The 26,624-nt window shown below is 42.1% G+C and overlaps 3 protein-coding genes across 3 annotated transcripts in view; all 3 read left to right on the forward strand.

The window, feature by feature from the left end:
* Positions 1 to 14,664, forward strand: part of atosa (atos homolog A) — a 46,122-nt gene extending 31,458 nt beyond the window's left edge. The window contains exons 3-12 of the mRNA XM_079666126.1: positions 1,156 to 1,352; positions 2,414 to 2,539; positions 4,561 to 6,349; positions 6,466 to 6,591; positions 9,358 to 9,446; positions 10,641 to 10,737; positions 10,853 to 11,011; positions 11,707 to 11,775; positions 12,143 to 12,327; positions 13,485 to 14,664. Of these exons, the coding sequence (XP_079522252.1) occupies positions 1,156 to 1,352; positions 2,414 to 2,539; positions 4,561 to 6,349; positions 6,466 to 6,591; positions 9,358 to 9,446; positions 10,641 to 10,737; positions 10,853 to 11,011; positions 11,707 to 11,775; positions 12,143 to 12,327; positions 13,485 to 13,638 (2,991 nt within the window). The 3' untranslated portion in view covers positions 13,639 to 14,664. The remainder of the gene's footprint in view (positions 1 to 1,155; positions 1,353 to 2,413; positions 2,540 to 4,560; positions 6,350 to 6,465; positions 6,592 to 9,357; positions 9,447 to 10,640; positions 10,738 to 10,852; positions 11,012 to 11,706; positions 11,776 to 12,142; positions 12,328 to 13,484) is intronic.
* Positions 1 to 26,624, forward strand: part of myo5aa (myosin VAa) — a 424,551-nt gene that overhangs the window by 355,894 nt on the left and 42,033 nt on the right. The gene's annotated exons all lie outside the window — the stretch shown is intronic.
* On the forward strand, positions 16,193 to 20,132 carry arpp19a (cAMP-regulated phosphoprotein 19a). Its single transcript, XM_079663244.1, has 3 exons — positions 16,193 to 16,371; positions 17,778 to 17,900; positions 18,575 to 20,132. Exons 1-3 carry the CDS (start codon positions 16,315 to 16,317, stop codon positions 18,743 to 18,745), a joined length of 351 nt encoding a protein of 116 aa, XP_079519370.1. The 5' UTR covers positions 16,193 to 16,314; the 3' UTR covers positions 18,746 to 20,132.

Below are 26,624 nucleotides of genomic sequence, written 5' to 3' on the forward strand. Positions count from 1 at the left end.
TTACATTTGACCTACATGTTTGTTATTGTTGATCGTGTATTTACTGTCATTTTACCAACACAGCTGGAACAGGCATCCAATGTTAGAGATAAAAATGTATCACGTTCAACAGCAACACAAACGGCAGCCTCTGAAATAAGTAGACTTTGATTTAATACCTCTTTAAAACTGTGTTAACCCTTAGATGCCCGAGTGACTGGACCCTACACTCTAACATAAGTGGGTCAAAAAGGACCCGTATTAGAATAATATGTGTTTTTATGCCATTTTTGTCATTTTGGTTAAGAAAAATCACTTGTATTATATTTTGGTTCACACTAGAAAAAATTATATTTAATTTTTCACTATTTTTATAATCTTAGAAAAATAAATCACATTTTGAAAAAAATACGAGATTCCATAGAAAATGCATGCGGGTCATTTTTGACCCACTTATGGAAGCTTGGGGTAGAAATACAAAAACTACAATTTCTTAAAATGTAAATTAAAAATTTGAATGGCATGATATCCAAAACATGTTTTTTGAGGAATAGCTGGAATATGAAATGATAAAAAAATGTAATTACAAAAATACTTCAAGAAAAGCACCTCACCGGGTCAAAAAATAACCACTTATGCATCTAAGGGTTAAACAAAATTAAACAAAATGTACATCATACATTGTGGGAATTTGTATTCGACTGCATTAGTTGTATTGTTGTTTCAATCTGTATTCCTGCAACAGTTATACAAAACAGCAGAACATCACATCGGTCTGGAAGATAATCTTGCACTTGTGTATTCTACTCCGTTTCTATTTGCTCTATTTTTATTGTTTTTTAAATTTCTTTTATTTGTTGCTGTCTTAAGTTATATATATTTATGTTGCATTGTTGGAGGAGCGTGGGACTTAAGAGATTCATTGAATCTTTGAAGTAAACTTCCATAATGGAAAGATTTTTAATTGAAATGTGATTAACACTAAATAAAAATCACTCGGAAATTGAGCTCTAATAATAATAATAATAATAATAAATATAATAGATTACATTTTTATAGCGCCTTTGAAGGGACCCAGAAGCTCTTTGGGTCCCATCTGCCCCTAAACCTCTGGGTCTGGTGTTGACTCTCTCTAATGAACACTCACCCTCCACCTTTGTCTGTGTGTGTGTCCAGTGTCGGCAGGCGAGGCGAACCCGCTCAGAGGTGATCCTTCTGTGGAGGAACAGCATCCCCATCATGATCGAGGTCATGCTCCTGCCAGACTGTTGCTATGGTGACGAGTGCCCTCCGAGTGACCCCATCAGCGACCCGGTCATCAGACAAGATGCTCTGCTGCTGGAGAGATGGACCCTGCAGCCAGTTCCTAGACTGTAAGACACACACACACACACACACACACACACACACACACACACACACACACACACACACACACACACACGACTATACGCACCACCATTTAGTTTCAATTCGGCATTTTAGACTTAAATACGCCACGTTGTGTTTCCAAGTTTGCTGCCTCCTCCCCTCATCCATTGATCTCTTTAGTTTGTCATTACTGTTTACACAACTAATGCTCAAATACTCTGCTTTCCTTGACATGATTTAAAATAGATACAGAGCAAAAGAAAGAAAGAATGAGGTAGAAAATACCTGAATTATGAAATAATAATAATAATACGATAATTAGTGTCAAACAATAGTTGATGAATAACTAGTCTATTGTTCACCTATTGGTGTTTATACACCATGTAAGCTGATGGCAAATTATTTCCTACAGTCTCACACTTCTGTCTTAATGACACATTGAACCTAAACTAAAAAGCTTATTTATCAGAAGAGCTGTGAAATCCCCATTTTTTTGCAAATGTAATTCATTCATAACAGATTCAGTGCAGGTTTGATAGTTTCTTTGTGTCCTTTTAAATCAGACATGAACTAGTTTCATCTTCCACTGAATTTGGTAACATGCAAAGGAGAAGGCCAAATGGGGATACAAATAAATTATGGAATAAATTACAATACGAATACCTGATAATTGGCCTGGCACTCAGAGGGTTAATTTGCCTTACAAATTGGCCCACTTTCCTACTGATGTGGAGGAACAGGGAACGCTGCGTTTGAAAGAAACACACACACACACACACACACACCCCACACACACACCCCACACACACACCCCACACACAAACACACACTGAACTATTCATAAAGGTATACGTATGGCCTGCACATAGCCATTTATATCATTTAAGTGCACCTCAACACATCTGGAAACATGTACACAAACACAGAACAAACACACATATACAGTCATACATACACACTCACTCACTCACTCACTCACTCACTCACTCACTCACTCACTCACTCACTCACTTGAAGTGTTTTCTGGTACATTTCCACCTCTTTCTATCTGTGTTTTTAATAGAAGCGGCGATCGTTCCATTGAGGAGAAGACCCTGCTGTTGGCTGTTCGCTCCTACGTCTTCTTCTCCCAGCTCAGCGCCTGGCTCAGCGCCTCCCATGGCATTGTCCCGAGAAACATCCTGTACAGGTCAGACAAAACCCCCGCTGAAGACTTTCACTCTGGTGGGCCTTAAGCTTTTAACTGAGGTTAGATGATCAAAGCTACAGGAGCACTAAGTTGTTATTTTCAACATTTTATCAGAATCAGAATTCCTTTATTCAAGGTTCAAGGTTTCTTTATTTGTCATACGAACATAGCTACAGTGTAGTTATGACGATGAACATCTTAGGTCACAGGCTCATCCAACAGTGCAACACAAATAAACAGATAAACAGAAAAATATAGTGCAAGTAAATATTAATACAAAAAGTGAAATAGTGCAATAAGAGTCTATATGCAAGTTATTGGAATATGATATATTATATAAATAGATAAATAATTTCTGAGTAGAAGCCAGATGAATATTATGGATGTTGCTTCAACAGTTCAGGGGCCGTATTCACAAAGGATCTTAGGGCTAAAAGTAGCTCCTAACTGGCGAATTTAGGAGAAACTCCTAAACATAATGGGCGTGTCAGTCTTAAATGTAGGACTCCTAATTGTATTCGCTAAGAGCAATTCACAAAGTATTTTAGGCCTAAAAGTAGCACCTAAGTTTGGGAGAGCTTAAAAGTCCTCGAGAGGACTCCTAACTCAGTAAGACCTATTCACAAAGAATCTGAAAACGGCTGCGAGACGAAATGTTTTGGAGACAATGGAAGACTGTGAATTGATCAAGAGATATAGGCTAAATCGTGAGGGTATCAAACTTGTTGTGGAATTAGTACAGGATGCAATAACATGCCCGACTAACAGGAATAACCCGATTAGTCAGGAAATAAAATGTTTGGCAACACTACGATATTTAGCAACAGGGAAAATGCAACTTTGCAATGCCGACGATTTAGGAATGTCGCAACCATCAGTCAGCCGTGCCATAAACCAAACCATCAACGCGCTCTCTAGACCACATATCATCCAACAGTTTATCCGGTTTCCTTTGGACAATCAACAACTACACAGGATCAAAGCCAACTTCATGGCAATGCAGGTATGCCCGGTGCGGTCGGTGCTATTGACGGGACGCACATAAAAATAATTGCGCCCTCAAAAGATGAGGACGTGTTCGTCAATAGAAAGAAAGTACATTCCATCAACACGCAGATTGTTTTCATTCATCATGATAGGGGGACTTGAACGGCGGTATGGGCTGTTATTGAAAGTGTTTAAGTGCTGGAAATATGCTCATTGGATAATAGTTTGCGGGGTGCTTTTAATTGCCTCCTTGATTTAATGCAATTTACGTATTTGTATTGTTTGCTCTCTCTCTTTAACGTGCATATACAACGTCATTATCGTGGTCTGCACAAACTTGTCATCATGCGTGTATTCTGCTAACTGCACTGTCCATAACTATTTGATAGGAATACATTTCTAGCCTAGGCTATTTCCTTGTTTTTCGGTGATTTAGTGGGCTCGTTTGTGGGATGTTGCGGATGAGTTTCACCGAGACCGCCTGCTCTGAACAACCAATCACCGTACTGACCGCTTCTAAACTCATGCACGAGAATCGACGTCATCCATAGCAACGGCGCGTCACTCTTAGTCCACTCTTAGTGATTTATCCTTAGTATGAGTAGGTCTCAGCGGCTTTGTGAATAACTTTTAAGAAAAAACTCCTACGTAAAATGTTTTAGCGCGAGTTAGGAGCACTCCTAGCGGTAAGATAAAATGCTTTGTGAATACGACCCCAGGTGTTTAACAGTCTAGTCCTGCAGTGGGGAAATGTACAGTGTTACAGCAAAAGTGACATAACAGGTAATAAAGAGTATGCCAAAATGTTAACTATAGCAAAAAGCACACATTAGTAAATTACAAATAAGTATTCATCCATGGCTAAAAATGTGTAGCAGCATTTCAATCTAAAGCATATCGGTGTAAACCTGGTATGCTGTTTTGGAAATTGAATCAGAGGAAGTAAAACGGTATACCAGCTATAGGCTCTTGCAATTCGTCCATCTTTTAGGATGTAAGAATGTTGATTTCATTTCCCTGTCTCTTTCCAACAGGATCAGTGCTGCTGATGAGGAGCTGGTATGGAAGTTTTCCCAGCCGCCGTCAGAACACATTTTCCCCGTCCCCAATGTATCCCAAAGTGTTGCACTGCAGGTTCGTGTCCAGTCGCTCCCCCGCCAGCCCACCTACCCCACCCTGGCCTGCAGCATCCACACCGGCCTGCCTCCGCTCTACAGCAAGACCCCCAGCCTCAACCCCAACTTCAACAGCCATGGTGGAACGCCCACCCACAGAAATAGCCAGCAGGACCTCGGCAAAGAAAACCTCCTTCCCAACCCTAACATGTACAGCAAGAGCTCTAACTCCATGTCTGGCCTTCTCCTCAATGGATTAGCCATTCCTAATCTCCCCATCAACAACATCCCCATCAACAGCCTCCCCCACACGGCTGCCCCCCCTCCTTACAGCAAGAAGGAGCCCGGTGAGGACCACATGTATCAGAATGGAGAGCTCCCGCAGGTCAACATCCCCCAGCGTCAGGGCTCCCCGCTATTCCACAGGTCCACTCACTCCCCCACGCCGCCCCGCTCTCACTCCCCCTCTCCACTTCCCACTAGTAAAGCAGGGAAGTGGCTGTACGCGGCGCTCAACGGTTCATCCGACCCGAAAGAAGTAGGGGACTTCGGGTCGGTCCCCAACAGCAGTGTTAGGACAAAGAAGCCCATGCCTGAGCCTCTGAGAGCTTTTAAGAACTTCTCATTGGCCGAGCCTCCCCGAAGCTCCTCGCCCAGGCCCTCAAACGAGACAAATCCCTTAATTGGCTCCCTGCTGCAGGAGAGACAGGAAGTTATCGCCCGCATCGCACAGAGGCTCAATTTCTGCGACCCCACAGCACCGCCACTCCCCCCCGGCCTTTTCGCCTCCGACAACCCTCCCAAAGCCATGTGGGGCAGTAACCACGACGACTTAACTGCCAGTAAGACCAAAGAGCCTGAGGTACCCCCCTGCGAGTTTGTGGGACGTGTGTGGCCCAGTCCCTTCAACACACCCACCACTGACCCTGCTTCCTTCAGCAAACGAGAGAGCTCCTCCTCTAAACCTGCAGCATGCAGGAAGCTGAGAATGGCCGAGACAAGAGAGGGGGGGGAGGAGAGGAAGGGAGAGAGGGAGAAAGAGAAAGAGAGCTCTCTGATCGCCCAGGCAGTACAAGACATAACGAGACTCATCCAGGAGAGGCTTTCCGTCCCCTCGCTGTCCCCGAGGCACGGCGGCAGCCACCTGCACCACACACACACAACAACAGTCACACACACGGTCCGCACATACTCACACCCCCCACACACTGCCACCAACGGCTCCACTAACGGACACACACCCAGCCATGAACCTCACACAGGCAGCAGTCGCACACACGCGCCCTTTTGCACAGACACGCCCGAGGATCCGGGGACCGAACGCCATTCTCCCCGGGCCCAAAATGGTGCTCACCTTACACTTGAAGAACCTTTATTCAAAGACCGCTCCTACGCTCAGGCTGGTCGATGTTTACGAACTCCCCCGTGCGAAAAGCTCAGAGCGAGGACACCCAGCAGCCATGAAACCCTCTCTGCCTCCCCCGTCCTAGAGAGCAGGAATGCCCAGATTCTTAGTGGAACTTGCAAGGATGCGAGCCCCGTCATGAACTGTGACATGAGCCACAACCACAGCAAGCCTCAGCTCCAGTCGCAGGTGCAGGTCTGTGCTCAGGCCCAGGCCTCGTTCCCCGACGAGAACCAGGCACCATCGCAGTCCGGATGCTCCAACACCTCCAGTCCAGACATGACTCCCCCTTCTACTGTCCTGGTGAGGGACTCCTCATTCTCTTCCATATACTTCTGAATGATGGCGTTGATGAACGTCATATATTTAAGCAAATAACTTGCACTGTGTTAATCTCTGTCTCCATCTCTGTGCTCCAGCGGTCTCAAAGCCCCTCCCCGCTGCGCCCCTGCAACACGTGGAAGAAACACAACCGCCACTCGTTAGACGCCACAGCGACCAAGGCCTTCCACCCCTGCACAGGCCTGCCTCTGCTCTCCAGCCCTGTAAGTAACACACGTCTTCACACGGAGACTCACCATAGTCTTTTTCTGCTTCATTTATTTGGCCTATTTAGCTTCCGTGAAATATCCTCTCCGTTAAATGTCTTCTTTTAAATCGAGGTAGAGAAGTAGTAGTATAGTATTCGTTTATTCGTCCCCGAGGGGAAAATGGGTTGCAGCACATCACAAAGGCATTTAAAAAGATAATACATACGTCACTGATAACAACATAGACACAGACATAAAAAACAACAGATATCGGCAGACATAACAATCTAATTTGCAAAAAAAAGGGGGGGGGGGGGGGGGTGGGGCAGGGACAGTGCCAGACCAGCTGGGTAAACAGTGCGTCCTAGCCATCATTGGTTCAGGAGTTTGATGGCTGGTGGGACGATAGACAGCCTAGATTTGTTCTTTTTGAACAGAAGGGCACGATATCTCCGCCGGGTGGAAACAGTTCAAAGTAAGAGGCAAGTGGGTGCCTCAGGTCACTCTCAATATTGAAGAAGAAGAAGGCATCTAAATACACATGTAGGTGGTTATTTCTTTATACTTTCTTACTTTTAAGTCTCTAGATTTCTTATACAATTCAAAAAGTGTTGGCATTAGATAATGCCATATTTTCACAATTTAACAAAACATTAAAAAAAATACTTAATAGAAGGAATAATAAAATAATATTGTCTTTACATTATTCATTGGGGAGGTTCCGCAGTAATATCTGTTTAACAAATCCCCTATTCAACTTTATATCTTTCACAATTGTATACATATATTTTACAGATATGTATCAACATTTGTTTTTCTCATACTCTTATGTTTTTTACACGGGGTTTTTCATATAATCTGATTTGTATGTCACTTTATTCCTAAAACTTTCTTTTATATGGCTGTTGACAGTCATTTCAGATGTGTGGATTGACACGAAGAGATATCCCTCTGTAAAATGTTGGATTTTAATATTGTATGTCAACAAAATGAAACAAAAATCAGGAGTTTTGATCTTGCAGTAAATGCACAGTAGCATTTATATATATTTAAAAACAATTGCGAAAATTTGCAATTCAAAACATATAATTGTCCCAATGCAAATAATCAACTGGGTTAGTTAAATGGTTAGCATTAGTTCAAATGATTCCCCGATGCAGTTGAAGTGTCTCGAGTGGACACTTTGTGTATGCAGGCTCACAGTCACACACACTTCCTGACTCAGACTCCGTCAGTATCCGTGCCGTTTGTTTGCCATAACACCACACTCACTACCCTTCACTTCAAGCCCTCTGAAGCATTACTCACAGTACTTTCGGAAGAAGTGAGACCACAAATGTTTGTCCGAAAGAGACTTTGAAATACAGTATCTGGCAGCTGTTTTTATTGCTGCTGCTCAGACAAGGTTAATGTACTGTACACACACACACACACACACACACACACACACACACACACACACACACACACACACACACACACACACACACACACACACACACACACACACACACACACACACACACACATGGGCAAGTGACTCATCTGTGCCAGTTTCCTGTCTTTAATCCATCTCATGCATGTAAACATCCAACTGTAAACAAACACTCAGGGGAACTCCAACAGTCGCACAAATGTACTTCATGATACACATCATGGAGTACATTGCACACAATATATACATATGTTAATATTTTGACATCATTTTCTCTTTATTTTGCGTTTTGTATCTTTACCTGATCTAAAACGTGTTGTATTATTTCAATAATATATCGTTTTAATTAAAGATGTATTTGTATTTCTTCCTGGAAAAGTCTCTCGTGTCATCTTCAAATGTCCATTAAAGAGTACAATATTTATTTATTTATTTTAATCTTGTATTTGTCATAATGTATTAGCACTTTGATAAATGTATTAAATTGAGAAAAATACCTTGTTCATGTCTTAACCCTTGTGTTGTGTTTGAAAGCTGTTACCGTTCATGGTGTTCGCGGGTCAATTTTGAGCCATGATTTATCTCAGTCCAAAACACTCAAGAATAATGACTAACATCCAATATTGTTTTAACTACATCATCATTTATATTTGAGTGTTGTATGTCTTGTAATAATGGACCAAGAGTCCCTTTAAATAAAGATGATGATGATGATGATGATGACTAACTTATAATGCAATTCATAACCGTACAATCCTGTTGTAACTTTATTTTATGGCCCCAAAACACATCACACCACATATTGCACACGTGCATGTGTGTGATCAGGTTCAAGTGTTGGTGTACATATTCTTTGAGAAAGGTTGAGTTCCCATGGGGGGAGGGAGGCAGAGGGAGGGGGAGACCAGGTGCATGTTGCGAAAAAAGTATTGTTACAGTGGATGAAGGGGGTGGGGTGTCTAAAGTCAAAGATGAATCTTGATTGGGCTAAATTTGAGTGACCCAAAACACCAAATTATACACTTTTCTTTTTTAGACACCTTCAAACTTGGCTAAAATTGTCAAAATCAGTTTTGTAGTGTTTATATATATCTGTTGTGGAGGATATCATGAAGCCTCGTTCCGATTTTAAAAACTAGAGCGTAGTTATTATATAATTTTAACTTGAAACAGGTCACTGGAGACCCGAACACAACATAAGGGTTAAATGTAGAAAAACAATGTTTAGGTGAAAAACATAATAATAATAAAAGAAAATATATACAAAGCATCTCGTCCTCTCCACTCTGAGCTGGGATACTATGACAGCTTCTCTGTGTTGATCATGTGCTGTGTGTTTCCGGCAGGTTCCTCAGAGGAAGAATCAGACAGGCTACTTCGACCTGGACACCTCTCTGGCCGGCTGTAAGGGTTTGCCTTGGGCCTCTGGGAAAAGGTACACATGTTCTCACCTGAGCTCTCTGTTACTGCAGTTACCACACTCACTTTGTCTTAGGGATAAGGTCAGCATACTGTCACTGGGTTTACTGCACTCTTAGTAACCGTCAGAGCACAAAGAGTGTTTTATTTGACAGTAACCTCCCACATCATCTGTTTATTAAAAGACCATCTGGATCAAGCTACGCATCATCATTTAAACACTTGTTTGTGTCACTGTGCAACACATCAGCTGTTACTGTGTGTCAGTTCCAACAAGGAGACTGATCCCCCTTATTGTGTTACTTGATGATACAGAATATATTTTATTTATCATTTTTATGATCAAATCAGAGTATAAGGGATCTATATGAGAGAGGAGGATTGCGTCAGCTGCCATATTCAAACCCCAACACGCTGACATGGGCTTGAATCAGCAACAGGTTTTTAGAAGTATTGTCCTGTGTTTGGAGAAGAGACAATAAGAGTGTTGTTCTGAGTGTGAAGGTTAGGTCAGCTCTGTTCTGCTGACTCTCCTCTCACGCTGCCACCTGCTGAAGCTCTGCTGTACTGTGGCTGCATCTAGAACCACACACACTGCTCAAAATGGCAGACACGACGCCTATACGCAGAGCCTCATGCCACTGCCTACACACTGCAGATGTGGGTGGTTGCTCAACGCTACTTCTAATATAATATCATGTATGGCTCTCAGGGTGTAAAGTTAATTTGGCTCGTTAAAGCTGTCACTATTCTATATATTAATGTAGCTTTTGTTAGATTTGTTTGTGTGACCAAACAACGTACATCTGCCTGTTGGTTAGAGTAATAACAAACATTTTGTAATGACAGATATGGCTTATTGTTACCCACAAAATGATGTGTAACCACCAGAGTCAAGCTGAGATGGACATTTGAAGGGAAACCAAGAAGACCAACAGCATTAAGAACTCATATTTGAAAATATATACTTTAAAAAGAGTCTGTTTCGTAGCCAGGTTCATAAAGAAAATAAGTAATTGGCCTCTGATTCTTTGATTTTGAATGAAATAGCATGTAATCATTTTATCTTACCTTTGAAGCAGGTCTGTTGAGATATACCCGGGATGCTTGCCACGTACACATCTTAAGATGCTCTTTCTTTCACACAGCTCACCTTAAATATGAAGCTAATCAAGTGTGTGTGTGTGTGTGTGTGTGTTTGAACCCTCAGGGTGTGTCCGAAGAGAGAGGGTTACACCGATGAGTCACAGCAGCTGTTCAGTGCCAGCGCTCCACCTGCCAGTCTCAGTCTGCTGGGAAACTTTGAGGTAAAACTAAAAAACACACTCGCACTCTTTTCCATTCCTCATCTTGGAGAACACTCTCACTCGAGCCCATTAACTACAATTATCTAACAAAATGTAAATACCTGTGTTTCCCTAGGAGTGTGTGCTGAACTACCGCCTGGAGGCTTTAGGGCTGGTGGAGGGTTTCACAGCCGAGGTGGGGGCCAGCGGGTCTTTCTGCCCCAGTCACCTGACCGTACCTGTGGAGGTGTCCTTCTACAGCGTATCCGATGACAACGCTCCCTCACCGTATATGGTGAGATATCTATCAATATCTGTTTTATTCTAAACTATCTGACTAAGCCTTGAGCCGAAAGCTTTAGCTGCAGATGTCCTTACAATGGACTAATTTAACAATTAGTCCATTCACTCGAAAATAATCTTCAAATACTTTGATAATTAATTCATCTTTAAAGCAATTTATAATGCAAAGATCTCAGAAAATATGGAGATTCTCATTTGCTGAGTTCTAGATCATATTAAGCTGAGTATCTTTGGATCAAAACAGGGAAATAAAGACAAAAAATAATAATAATCAAGAATACAATAGCCAGATTAATCAATAATAAAAATAATTGTAATATCCAACGTTAGTTTCAACTTTTAAATGAATTGTCAAATATTTTTGATGAATAGGTTTCGAGTATTTCTTTAAGCAAAGAAAGTTATAATTCCCTGATTCCAGCTTTGTAAATGCAAATATTTTCTGGTTATCTGAACTCAATATGTTTACGTTGAGGACAAAAGAAACATTTGACGACGCCATCTTAGGCTTTGGGCCTTGCTGAAACGCATTTTTTCTGTATTTGAAAGTCAACACAACCTATCAATTAGTTGAGTAAATACTGTATGATAAATCTAAGCCGTTTTCAGAGCTGTTCTTAGAGTGTGAGCTCCAGTGTGTACTTCCTTTGTATACCTGCTGTGACAACAGTTGTCATGTGTTTACAGGGTGTTATAAACCTGGAGACCCTGGGGAAACGGGGCTACCGTGTACCTCCATCAGGAACCATTCAAGTGGTGAGACAACTTTTAGGTTATGTAATCCTTGTCAAACCAAAAATGTTGGAAAATGTTCATAATGTATGTTTCGAAAATATCTGCATCATGGTGTACACATGGCTGAGAACAAAGAGAACATGACACAAAGTAACTAAAGAACAGGGAGACCCCTACTGGTTATGGAGGGTATATTCATCATCTAACAAGAGCATGTTTTTATTAAATGATGGTGCTTATACTTCTGACTTTAAGGGGTGTTGTTCTATATATACTTATTAAAAGATATATATTTGTATCGACAGTTAGATTTTAGCTTTATGTATCTTTCACAGCATGTCACTTTCAACGAGTCTCAAGCCTCATTCTTTCGTGTTGTCCCTTCCAGACCTTATTCAATCCCAACAAGACAGTGGTGAAGATGTTTGTTGTGACGTACGACCTCCGAGCCATGCCAGCGGGACACCAGACCTTCCTGCGCCAGAGGACCTTCTCTGTTCCCGTCCGCCGCGACACAACCAATCAGAGCAGGAAGCCCCTCGGACGCACCCTGCGCTACCTCGTCCACCTGAGGTGAGCTGCTGCAGGGACGCACCATCTGGAACAAAAATTACTACTCCTGATTATTTTGACTGATACTGTATTTACGATGTGATACTCAATATAAGAGGGAAGGATAAACAATTTTTTTTAAACATTATTCTCATTTTCATAAAAAAAAAATCATAATGTCATTATTTTAATATTTTTTCAAAGTGGATTTAGAGAAGGTTTTTTTTGGTCAGTAGAATACCGATAATATGTTGGGACTTCTCTTCAGCACCACAATGCTTATTTCAGGATGATCTTTTCCCATATGTTTCATTAAATCTGCACAGCTCTCCAATTCTAGTATTTTGTCATATTTTTACTGTACTTGGTAACAATATTTTGTTTAAATATTTCTCTTAATTTTCTGTTTTTTAATCGTTTTTTAAAATAGAACTATTCTTGCTCCTTTTTACATTATTACATTTGCTCCTTTTACTCCAACTTATTAATATTCCTACTGTGTTTACGAACGCAGCATTTACAATTGTGCAAATTCCTCATATGTGTAACCCTACTTGGCAATAAACCCGATTCTGATGTTTTGCCTTTACCAGATATTGTGCTTTTTGCAATTCGGATATCAGAATCCCTTTATTAGTCCCACGGAGGGGAAATGTGCGTAGTTACGCGTAGTTACAGCAGGAAAAAGAGCCACAGACAGCTTAATGTTACATAATGTTAAATATGTGTCATGCATTAAAAAAAAGTACTCAGTAAAAAATATAATAAAAAAAAAATTAAAAGTTACATAATTAAAAAAAGAATACACATCCTGTAACAGTTCTTAGGATTTAGCAGCCAGGTATATATTACACAGCTATTAATGGCATTTACATATTGCACATAGTTTGTTGGTATTTAGCAGCAAGGGGTGATATAGTCCGTGTTGTGGTGTGTGTGGGGGGGGGTCAACTAGGGGCTGTGCTGGTTGTATAGTCTGACCGCTGCAGTAAAGAAAGACCTGCGGTATCTCTCCGTGAGGATATTGTCCAAATTGCAATTTTCAAGAACAAATGTGATTAACTATACAGCCTTGTCATTTCCTCTGTAGCCCATACTATAACTGGGACATAATGATTAGCCATAATGTTTCTCCTTCCTCATCATCCTCTCCGTCTTTCCTCTCTAATCCCGACCAGGTTCCACAGTTCGAAGTCTGGGAAGATCTACCTCCATAGGGACATCCGTCTGCTGTTTTCCAGGAAGTCCATGGAGGTGGACAGTGGAGCGGCCTACGAGCTGCAGTCCTCCACCGAGTCCCCGATGGACCCACCTTTCTCCCCCCGCTGCTGAGGCGACCACCAAATGTTTCAATCACACCTCGATGCCAGCGATAGACTCTTCCGCAGCCCATGGCTAGACAAAACGCTCTAAGCGAGAAGCAATTTCAGGACTGCATTCAACAAGACTCACCTGGCATGTGCCCTAAATCTCAAGTTACCTCCCTTCTGTCACGCAGAACTGACAAGGGGGGAGGGGCTAAGAACCTGGGAAACTCGTCAGACATTGTTGAGACATTCGATCAAAGGTTACGGTTATAGAGTGTGTTTCAGATCCTGTTTTCCTGTTTAAGAAGGCCTTGCCAGTTATGATAGGTCATGTTTTTCCCAGCTGTTGTGTGTATCCCCTCCAGCGTCTGGCAGGAGAGTAGAGGCCACTGATCGTCTACAGAAGACGCTTAAGTTATTGCACTCTGTTTACTCAAATCCAAATGTTAATTGGACCTGACATGATAATTAAGTGCTCAATCTTAATTAATTAGTTCCAAATGCAATACAAGGCCCTTTAATATTTAGTTTTGTATCCTTGAAGATTATATTGAACTGAAAGTTAACTCTGCTTCGACCCTGTGATTCCTGAGCAGAGGGAGTAAATATTGAGGAGTAGGTGGTGGTGCAACGCCTTCCCCTCGTCTAAAAAAAAAAAGAAAACGCCATGGACCAGTGAATATGTTGAACAAGCAATCATCAAGATTCAACTGAAAGCATCACAGCTGAACATTAAAAGTGCACTGTGGATTTTTTTTTTTCCTGATTATAACTGGAAGTCAAAACAGAAAATAGTCATATTCTAATACTTTTGTACTGTTACAGAACCACTTTATTGGAAGTGTTGCAATAGAAAGAGTAACCTTAGTTTAGTGTTTACACATTCACTCTGTTTACTTACCATCTTTTTATTTAATATTTAAATTAATATTTCAGTTACTACTTGTGACGTCTGTCATGCTAAGATGATGTAGTGGAAACTGTTTATCATAGTATGTATTTTTGACATTAATATTCAAATCTGAAAAATATATATCTATATATCTTGAAAGCTGTCTCTTGTTGTTATTTCCCCCAATATGTGTGTCTGCCATTTCTACATCTCCACACACTGACAATGAAAAGAGGAAAACACACATGATTTTAGATGCTCACATGAAATATGGTCATATATGGTACATCGTGAATATAATAAGAGCTGGGGCACAGCTGTGTGTTTTTGGTATTAAATACTATTTGCAAATATGACAATGAATAACTTGGAACTTCACTTTCAACGAAGACAACATGTCTTAACACAAAGTTATTTTTACACAGCAATTTGTTCAAAGGGGATTTCATCAACTAGATTTGCTGCCACCTTTAGACTTGTACATTTAATTAGAAATCTAAAAGAAACCAAATTTAAACTAAAGCAAGAAACAGAAACGGACTGGTTTGTCTACAGGGGATTTTCAATAAGAAAGCATTTCAAATTAACACAGTAGGTGGACCAACACTGAAGCAACCCATCTTACCACTTATCTCTAGAAGGGCATATCCTTGGTCAAAGCTTTTTTATTTTACAAAAAAGCCCCTTCCTTTAAGTTTACATAGTTGAAAAATCGTAGGATTCAAATAATAAATGCCATGTTTGTCCAAGGTATTACACCTACATGTGAGGAGAAAACACTCTAGGATAACGCTGCATTCCCAAAAGTATTTGTATTAATATGCAGAGCAATTAATATCCTCAGTGTAGCACATCTCTGACACATTCCCTGAGTCTTTATTCGGGGAGGGGCGGTCAAAATGTCTTCAGGCACTCATAAGACCAAAGAGAGCAATCTGTAACAGCTGACTATACTAAGTGAGCTGTAGGCAAAGCTGCATATTACAGTAGGTAGTGGTCATTTATTATAGTAAGCCCTGGCACTTAAATGCATCTGATCAGCCTCAAACTGAGGGTCTTTTGTTGACCTGGAAGTGTATCATATACATTTTTTTCGAAAAAGTGGTGGGGACAATTTCTCCAGATTTAACATCAGCAATAATAACGTAATACAATGATAAAAACTAACTAAAGATATAAAGATATTTAATATGAAAAAACTGTTTTACCAAAACTAAAACAATTAAGTGATGAAAATAAGAATTAAAAACGTTTTTATATATAACATGAACAAAGTATTGCATTAATAAATCACCACCAAAAAAGAAACCAATCCTGCCTGCTGTTTAGCTCAGTGGTTTAAGCAGGCAGTCCATTCAACAATCTCTGTGAAACGTGGGTACGAATCCACAACCTGGTTTAACATATTGGGCTGTGTATTAAAAAAAATTGTCGGTCCATAAAACATAATTAAAAATTAAAAAGTTGCTTAAAAAATATTCACTAAATTGAATCACATGCAATACAAAACTGTGTGTGCAGCATTCATTTACAGATCTGAGGATTATTAGACTGAAATCTGGATTTGCGTTACAGCACATGGGTCAAACAGCTGACGGTGTGTGTTATGCAATGTAAATCCCATCCCAGCCCTGTGGCGTGCGAGCCGGGATTGCCCGAACGTGGGCGCGCATGGTGTCTCCGCATGTGTGACGTAGGGAGTGCGCGCTTGGCAGGGCAGGGGCAGGACTTGTATGGAAAGTCAGAGCAGAGGATTTGTGGATAACTTGTTCAACTAGTGTGTGTGTCTGAGATCACGATAACACAGACATGTCGGGGGATAACCAAGAAACACAGAAAGCCGAAGAGACATCGATGGAAGAGAAGGTAATTGTTAGCCTTTTAGCACAGTTGACTTTGTTGCAGCTTTAGCTTTTTTTGCCTGCGCGCTCGTTATTGTTGACATTTCAACGCCAGCTACTAATCCCTGTGTAGACTAGTTGATTTTATTTGTCGAATCTCAAAACAACATTCAAATACCGGTTAGTTACCCTGTAGTTTCGGCTGCTGATATATCAGGTGTTTCGGATGGTTAGTGTGAATGTCAGTGGTACCGTTAGCTAATGTTAGCAACTGGCTATTCGTCAAGCTAACTGTCATGACATTCAAACTGGGACAGTTGGTAGCTCAGATGCTAACGTTAGCCTAGCCAAACCCAGTTTGCTGTCTTCAATATTCTAGGGTGTTATTGTCATAACGCACTCTAGCTACAGTGTAGTCATGGCAATGACACTAAGTCCCAGGCTCCTTCAAAAATGCAACATAAATATATATAAGACATAAACAATGAAACCGTAAAAGTTAGAGCAAGACAATTATGAAAGTGGGCAATGTGAAGGTAAATGTGTAAAAAGTAAACTATAAGATGAGCTAAAAACACAATGAAATACTGTATAATAGCGGAATAAAATACTGGTTATTGTGGTAATAAATAAATATGTGAAATGCAAACAGATAAAGCCTAGTTACAGTAACCAGAGGTGGAAGAAGTATTCAGATGAGTTACTTAAGTTAAAGTAGTATTATTACAGTGTAACACAAATCTTTGTAGTAAAAGTCCTGCTTTCAAAATTGCATTACAATTACATTACAATATACTTTAAGTACCAAATTATTTACTCAAATCTAAAGGTGCTTAATTTAATTACTTAGTTAAAGGTGGGGTTAATTTCATATACTCTATTTACTATTTACTGAGCAGCTTAACATTTAATTATAATAAATGATAATGTGCTAGTTTATTTATATTTTACTATAATAACCAAATCAGCAAAGTAATTATAGCTGTCAGGTAAATTAAGTGAAATAAAATGTACAATATTTGCCTACAAAATGTATTGGGGTAAAGGTGTAAGTAGCATAATGCAAAAATACTTAAGGAAAGTTGGAACTACCTCCACTTTTTTCTTAAATACAATAATTGAGTCATTGTACTTAGTTACATTCCACCAGTGCTACTTTGTGATACTGCTGGCGAGAATACACATGCCTGTATTATACTTTTTTTTTTTAATTGCATAGGTTTTATCCCGATATGTAGAAGTGAATGTTTATACGTTAGTATTCAAAGGTCCTAACATGGAGGGTGAGATTATGTATGTACTATCAGCTGACACATGTTCAGAGGGAGCCTGGAGGTACTCGATGAATGTATTCTTGTTGTACTTCATGTGTGTCTTTATATTTATAGCAAAGCTCATAATGTAATGCATAGTGCTTCTGCTTGTTTCCAGGATGTCCAGGACAAGGTGATCAGTCCTGAAAAGTCAGAGGAGGCTAAACTGAAGTCCAGATACCCAAATTTAGGAAATAAACCCGGGGGCTCTGACCTGCTTCGTAAACGCCTCCAGAAGGGGGTGAGTTATCTCTTGTGTTTCACTGCAAACATACAAAGTTCAGTTACTGTAGGCACAGTCTCTAAGAATACTGTCATTCATTTCTTAGTTGCATTGCATTTAGCACATTGTTGCCAGTTTTCTCATACCTACATGTATGCTGCTGTTGGACAAATTGTTATGAACTCAAGGTTCCCTTTTTAGTGTGTTCCAGAGGATAGTATTTGCATCAATAATATAACATTTGAGAAATGGTATATATCTCATGTATGATATCTGTTGACCTGTATAGTCTAACATTCTAATCTAATCTGCCAGATTTTGAGCACACAAATAAAACTAAATCTTCTTAAATGGCAGATGCAGCACAAAAACATAATGCAAATATAACGAGGTGAAAACCGAGCAAACAGAGCTCTGTATAAATATATATAAATGTATTTGTTGAGCTCGACAGGTAGATGCAATTTTTGGCATTTGCTTTCTTTACCGCCAATAAAAATCACCCAGCCTGTTAAATGTTCCGCACTGAGGATTACATTTTTATATATAAATGTATATATATATATATATATATATATATATATATATATATGTATATATATATATATATATATATATATATATACACAAAGATTATTGTCTTCCTCTTTCTTGGATCAAACTGTAACATTTGTATTCTTATGTCTCTACAGCAAAAGTACTTTGACTCTGGCGACTACAACATGGCTAAAGCCAAGATCAAGAACAAGCAGTTGCCGACAGCGGCTCCAGAGAAGACGGAGATCACCGGCGACCACATCCCCACCCCCCAGGACCTGGCCCAGAGGAAACCCTCTCTTGTGGCTAGTAAACTGGCAGGCTGATGCCCACACAGCCCCTGCAGCCCCCCCCCTAACCCTCTCCACTCCAGTGTCAGAGCTGTAACATTTACCTTTCCCAACCCCCACAGTACCTGCCCCCGGCCCACCCAACAGGAACCCAGCACCCAACAGAACTGGCTAGCTGAAATCCTATTTATTTTGATGTCCTTCCCACCTGAATCTGCCTCCTGTCCTTGTTGTTTTCCCCTTGCTTACCCTCTAAACTGACTATCATTGTCTTCTTACTTTTCCATGTTTCTTTTTATTCCCTCTCTACTTCAACGTAAGAAACACTGCAAAACTGGACATCTAAATGTGAGTGTGAAACGTGGAGTGTGACACCTCTGATGATGATGCCACGTTGTTTACTGCTGAAGAGAGGGTCGGGGAAGTTGTGTCCTTTTTGGTTTGAGAGTTTTAGCATGGTGGTCAGGACCCCTCCGTTTGGAAGTGTGTGTATATACATATACATATATATATTTCCTTTTGTTTGGCACGGAGGAAGATGTCGGCCGTTAAGAACATTTTACATCCGATTTGTATTATTCACTGTATGTCCTTATTCTAAATTACGCCTTCAATCGGCTTTTGATTTACTGAAAAATAGTAACCTTGAGGCCAAGCTCAGTTTTTTTAAACACATCGATTGTGAGCCATGGGAGGAATGTACATTTCCCCTCTGTCGGACGAATAAAGGATGAAGGCCAGAGTGTTATATGGAACTGTATGTGTGAAGCAGGGCTCCCAAAGGCGAAACTCACTGACCTCCATTTTGTATTCATTAAGGTGCACTGAACTCGGACAAGAAAAGCTCAGGTGCAGCAGCACCGGGGGGCATGTGAATGATGCAGTAAAGACATCTTGAAACTTTGTAGAGGAGACACTGCTTCAGTTTGAACTGCGATGGTGAAAATGTGCACGGTGTTTGTGATGTGCCATCCATTTTAGCCTCAGATTATAACAGTCAACGTTTCTGTTTACAACTTGTCCTACTTGTGAAACTACCATGCTAGAAGACTAGTTTATGGGACCTAAAAGTTACATTTCGGTCGGTAGAGACCAGTCTTTGGGTCCTGTTTGCTGTGCGAGCTAAATCTACCATAAAGAATGGTACTGGGAGCAGCTCTTGAAATTGGGAACAAATATTGTTATTCAAAGTGTTCAGACTTGGAAACAAATAACTTCTATATAGATAAGTCGAATGAGTATTATCATAGAAAATGTCCATGGGCCTGTTCAGTGCTTTTCCAGGGTCCTTTCTGACTGTATGAAGTTTACCTGTGATGAGGTAAATGCAAGCTAGCACAACATCCGTCTGAGCTGTGCATGTGTATGGCTGCCCTGCCGTCAATTAGTGCCATTTTGTTTTGTAAATAAAAGTTTTGCACAAATGTTTTATTGCTGGGTGTGTGTTTCCTTTTTTATGTTAAGTATATATTGTAGTTAAAGGTGCTTTAAGTTGTCTAACCAATGTGTATTTGAACACAAAAAGGTTTTTAAATATACATTTCTATACAATTATGCGCTTACCAAAATTCATTTGGATAAGGAAAGCAGTACCTTCTGTTCTTCACATGTATTCAGATACACTTAAGAACCAATTGTATGTTAAAGTTGATAAATGAAATCACTGCAAACATGTTACACATTAATTCCCTATGTAGCACTGACCAGTTTTGAAGCCATCTGTAAACAGAAGGGTGCACAAAGATCATCTGAACTCCAGCCACACGCAATGCAGCAGCACAGTCAGCGACGACTCAAGACAGGGAGTATTTCATGTGTTCCGTCTATAACTAAACCCCAATAATGGCACAAACAAAAAGATCCCAAATTACTGTTGAATCATCTATTGCCAGTATCAACAGAACATTATGAGATTTGTTTGCAAGCACATTGTGTTTGCATTATACTGCAAAGAGGTCATACTCCTTCAGTTGTTTACCTTGCAACAAGAAATAACTTTGTTTCCTTCTATTTTAACAGAACGTATCATGGAAAGACAGACATTAAGTAGACAACTTCCTTATAAGCTATCCCAGTGTATACTGTACTCTTATTGATTAAAACAACAAATTGACTAAAACATTCATGTGTATAGGATATTATAACGACATTCTTAATAAAACTTAAACCATAGAGATCGGCTCAGAAGTTTCTACCAAGATATTTTTTCCAAAGAATCAAATGTTGTTGTCCTTGGTTCAATTTCTGAAAGTGTGGTTACAAACACTCTTGAGGGCTACAATTATGTGTGTCCTATAAATAGATGGTTGAAACCTGAACCTTGATCATACAATGCCTGGATTTAAAAAAATGGCTGGAGATGGAATAAATCAAATGATGCATTGCAGCTGCATCCAGTATGAAGACTTCCTGCTTTTCTCAGTGTTTTATATCATATTAAACTGAATGTATTTAATTTCTTTCCACCTGTTTTATTTTCCATTTTCTATGAGGTCCCTGCCTCTTCAGATTGTATATACACCCTATTGTATTCCAACTTTATTTTACTTAAGTAGATAGATGTCGAGGCAGATGGAAATATAGTTATTTATTGATTTACTTGTTGACTGGCTGCATCACGGCCTGGTACGGCAGCTGCACCGCCCTCAATCGTAAGTCTCTGAGGGTGGTGAAACCTGCACTGAACATCACCAGGACGGAGCTGCCATCCATGGAGGACCTCTACTCACAGCGGCTCAGGAAGAAAGCCCTCAGGATTATAAAAGACCCCCATCACCCCAGCCACAAACTGTTCTGGCTGCTGCCGTCTGGCAGGCGCTACCGCAGCATCCGGAGTCCGGACTAAAACCACCAGACTCAGGGACAGTTTCATCCCACAGCCCACAGGCAATAAGACTGTTAACACCTGAGGCCTGTAAAGTGCCTATACACATTCACCTGCTGTTTGCATCTTGCAATGTGTTTATCTCATATTCCATTTACGTGTATAGAGACTCTCCTTGCACTGTTTCTATTTTTGTTTGTATTTACTTGCACATATTACAACATTCTCTTGCACTATTTTATTTCCATTCTGTTATTTCTTGCACTGCATTATTGGTTGTATATGATTTATGTCCTATATATTATATTCATGTTGCATTGTTGGAAGAGCCTGGGACTTCAGTTTTTCATGCCATATCTACACTGTAGCAACTGTGCACATGACAATAAAGCCTAGAATCTTGAATCTATTTATTTCAGAGAACGTGGAGTTTGCAGCCATGAAGGACAGCAAAGGATATTCATGGTTAAATTATGTGATATGGAAGCCATTTTGCTTAAAGTAAATCACAATTGACATACTAAACTAACACAAATATATTATTTATATTACAAAAACTAAATATACACTAATTCAAGCCCTTTCCATTTATGACAGATAGATACTTTATTCATCCCAATTTGTGAACTTTTTGAGAATCTTTTAGTGGTAGTAGTTAGGTATTGTACCGTTTATTGTTACTAATTTATTCATCTCTTATATTGCATACATATATTCTATATACAATGTTGCAAGACTTTTAGGGCCAAAGAGATGAAAGTAGGAAATCAATTTCTTCTAATTTCTCTTCCATATCTTTTTATTTTAGAACATGTTATTTTTGGTTGGTGTATTTCCCTCGTGCGTCCATCGGGGGGCGCAGTTCAACACGCAGCCGCAGCCCTCTCCATTTCAATCTTCAATCAGGACAAACTTCATTTTTTTCATCTTTTATTGACACATGTCTATGATAAATGTTAATTCTTTGGCGATTAGACCCCGATCCTGAAATCGTATATCTAAAGGGGGAAATGCAGCCGTGAGCATATATATAGATCTTTGAGTGTTCCCCATCCCACATAATCACCCCCTGCCATAATTACACAAGCACACCCAACCAATTTCACATTTTCCAGCACTCTCTTTTCAATAACCCAATGGTCAGTGTATGTTTTGGTCATTGGATTTTCTTTTCACAAATGGATATTCAAAAACAAAAAACGACTGGATATTTGATTTTCGTTTTCAAATTGAAAAAACAAAATTTAAATACAATGCGTTTTTCTTTATCATGGTCAAAAATGGATTTACTAAACTTCAAAAACGGGATGATTTTCATGTTCTACTTCTCAAAACAAAAAATAAAATCACTAGAAAACAGAAACAAAAAAAACCCCGTTTTTTCATATTCTGCTACCGGAAGTTGTCTTTCAAAATAAGAACGCAGATGAGGATGGTCAATCCGTGTATCTACGGTCCATTTGTTTTCACAACGAAAACAGCCAAGACACATATTGAGCGCAGAAAATGAACGTTATCAAGGGCTTTAAATATAATAGGCCTGTGTCTAAAATGGACAACATTGTTTGGAGATTTCAACTATACAGCGATTCTGCACTGCGGTCAGCTCAGCCATCTCTCGAGTTTGTTATTATTTTGACTGCCAATAGTTCTTCGTGAGATCGATCCTGTTGGACTCAGTAGGATAGTAGTGAAACTACTCCCACAACAAGTAGGCTACTATGAAGCTGGCCTGAGCAATTTTGTTTTGTATGTATTGTGAAGAACCAGCACCTTACCGTGGTAGAGAGGTTTGTGTGCCCTGATGAACCTGGGGGCTGTGTTGTCTGGAACCTTGTGTTCCTGGTAGGGTCTCCCATGGCAAATTGGTCTCAGGCAAGGGGCCAGACTAAGATTGGTTCAAAAGACCTCATGAAAGACGACACACGAAGTGAGGATACCCGGCCCGGAGGAAGCCCGGGGTCCCCTTCTGGAGCCAGGCCCAGAAGGAGGACTCGTCGGCGAGCGTCTGGTGGCCGGGCTTGCCACGGAGCCCGGCCGGGCACAGCCCGAAAAGGCAACGTGGGCAACACCTCCGCTTCTCCGTCCCGCGGGCCCACCACCTACGGGAAACAGCAATGGGGTCGGGTGCGCTGCCAGAAGGGTGGCAGTGAAGGCAGAGGGTCTCGACGGACCAGACCCGGGCGACAGAAGCTGGCTTTGGGGACGTGGAACGTCACCTCTCTGGGGGGGAAGGAGTCGGAGCTTGTGCGGGAGGTGGAGCGTTACCAGTTGGATCTGGTTGGGCTCACCTCTACGCACAGCGTCGGCTCTGGAACCTTACTTCTGGATAGGGGTTGGACTCTATTCTTCTCCGGAGTTGCTCAAGGTGTGAGGCGCCGGGCGGGTGTGGGGATACTCACAAGTCCCCGGTTGGGTGCTTCGTTGTTGGAGTCTACCCCAGTGGACGAGAGAGTTGCCTCCCTACGCCTGCGGGTTATGGGGGGGAAAACTCTGACTGTTGTGTGTGCTTATGCACCCAACAGCAGTTCAGAGTATACGGCCTTCTTGGAGACCCTGGAAAGAGTCCTGTATGGGGCTCCTGAAGGGGACTCTTTAATCTTGCTGGGAGACTTCAACGCACATGTGGGCAATGATGGAGACACTTGGAGGGGAGTGATTGGGAGGAACGGCCCCCCTGATCTGAACCGGAGTGGTGGTTTGTTACTGGACTTCTGTGCTAGTCATGGATTGGCCATAACAAACACCATGTTCGAACATAAGGATGCTCATAAGTGTACGTGGTACCAGAGCACCCTAGGCAGAAGGTCCATGATCGATTTGGTTATCGTATCATCGGACCTGAGGCCGTATGTTTTGGACACTCGGGTAAAGAGAGGGGCGGAGTTGTCAACTGATCACCATCTGGTGGTGAGTTGGGTCGAGTGGCGGGGGAAGCCTTTGGATAGACCTGGTAAGCCCAAACGTGTAGTTCGGGTGAACTGGGAACGTCTGGAGGAGGCCCAAGTTCAGGAGGCCTTCAACTCACACCTCCGGCGGAGCTTTTCGGGCATTCCTGTGGAGGTTGGGGACATTGAACCAGAGTGGTCGGTGTTCAAAGCCTCTATTGCCGAAGCCGCGGCGGGGAGCTGTGGTCTCAAGGTCCTAGGTGCCTCAAGGGGCGGTAACCCTCGAACCTCCTGGTGGACACCGGTGGTCAGGGAAGCCGTCCGACTGAAGAAGGAGGCCTTCAGGGATTTGTTATCCCGGGGGACTCCCGAGGCAGTTGCAAGGTACCGACAGGCCCGAAGGGCAGCAGCCTCAGCCGTGGCCGAGGCAAAGCAGCGGGTGTGGGAGAAGTTCGGAGAAGACATGGAAAAAGACTTTCGGGCGGCACCAAAGTTGTTCTGGAAAACTGTCCGACACCTCAGGAGGGGGAAGCAGGGAACCATCCAAGCTGTGTACAGTAAGGATGGGACGTTGTTGACCTCAACTGATGGAGTGTTAGGGCGTTGGAAGGAGCACTTTGAGGAACTCCTGAACCCGACAACTCCGCCCTCTATGTTAGAGGCAGAGCTGGAGTATGAAGGGGGATCGACACCAATCTCCCGGGGGGAGGTCACTGAGGTCGTCAAACAACTTCACAGTGGCAAAGCCCCGGGGGTGGATGAGATCCGCCCAGAAATGCTGAAGGCTCTGGGTGTTGAGGGACTGTCATGGTTGACACGTCTCATCAACGTTGCGTGGAAGTCGGAAACAGTACCGAAGGAGTGGCAGACCGGAGTGGTGGTTCCCCTTTTCAAAAAGGGGGATCAGAGGGTGTGTGCCAATTACCGAGGCATCACACTACTCAGCCTCCCCGGGAAAGTTTACTCTAAGGTACTCGAAAGGAGGGTCAGGCCGATTGTCGAACCTCAGATTGAGGAGGAACAATGCGGATTCCGTCCTGGTCGTGGAACGACGGATCAGCTTTTTACTCTCGCAAGGATCCTGGAGGGTGCCTGGGAGTATGCTTATCCAGTCTACATGTGTTTTGTAGACTTGGAGAAGGCATATGACCGGGTTCCAAGGGAGTCACTGTGGGAGGTGCTGCGGGAGTATGGGGTGAGGGGGTCTCTACTCAGGGCCATCCAATCTCTGTACTCCCAAAGCGAGAGCTGTGTCCGGGTCCTCGGCAGTAAGTCGGACCCATTTCAGGTGAGGGTTGGCCTCCGCCAGGGCTGCGCTTTGTCACCAATCCTGTTTGTAATATACATGGATCGGATTTCGAGGCGTAGTCGTGGGGGAGGGGGTCTGCAGTTCGGTGGACTAAGGATTGCACCACTGCTTTTTGCAGATGATGTGGTTCTGATGGCTTCATCGGTCTGCGACCTTCAGCACTCACTGGATCGGTTCGCAACCGAGTGTGAAGCGGCTGGGATGAGGATCAGCACCTCCAAATCTGAGGCCATGGTTCTCAGCAGGAAACCGATGGACTGTCCACTCCAAGTAGGGAATGAGTCCTTACCCCAAGTGAAGGAGTTCAAGTATCTCGGGGTCTTGTTCTCGAGTGAGGGAACAATGGAGCGTGAGATGGGTCGGAGAATCGGAGCAGCGGGAGCGGTACTGCAGTCTCTTTACCGCACCGTTGTGACGAAAAGGGAGCTGAGCCAAAAGGCAAAGCTCTCTGTCTACCGGGCCATTTTCGTTCCTACCCTCACCTATGGTCATGAAGGATGGGTCATGACCGAAAGAACGAGATCGCGGGTACAAGCGGCCGAGATGGGTTTTCTCCGCAGGGTGGCTGGTGTCTCCCTTAGGGATAAGGTGAGAAGTTCGGTCATCCGGGAGGGACTCGGAGTTGAACCGCTCCTCCTTCGCGTCGAAAGGAGCCAGTTGAGGTGGTTCGGGCACCTAGTTAGGATGCCACCTGGGCGCCTCCCTAGGGAGGTGTTCCAGGCACGTCCAGCTGGGAAGAGACCAAGGGGTAGACCTAGAACCAGATGGAGGGATTATATCTCTTCTCTGGCCTGGGAGCGCCTTGGGATCCCCCAGTCAGAGCTGGTTGATGTGGCCAGGGAAAAGAAAGTTTGGGGCTCTCTGCTGGAACTGCTACCTCCGCGACCCGACCAC

The sequence above is a fragment of the Notothenia rossii genome (assembly GCF_949606895.1).
Source record: "Notothenia rossii genome assembly, chromosome: 2".
In the NCBI taxonomy this organism is placed as follows: Eukaryota; Metazoa; Chordata; class Actinopteri; order Perciformes; family Nototheniidae; genus Notothenia; species Notothenia rossii.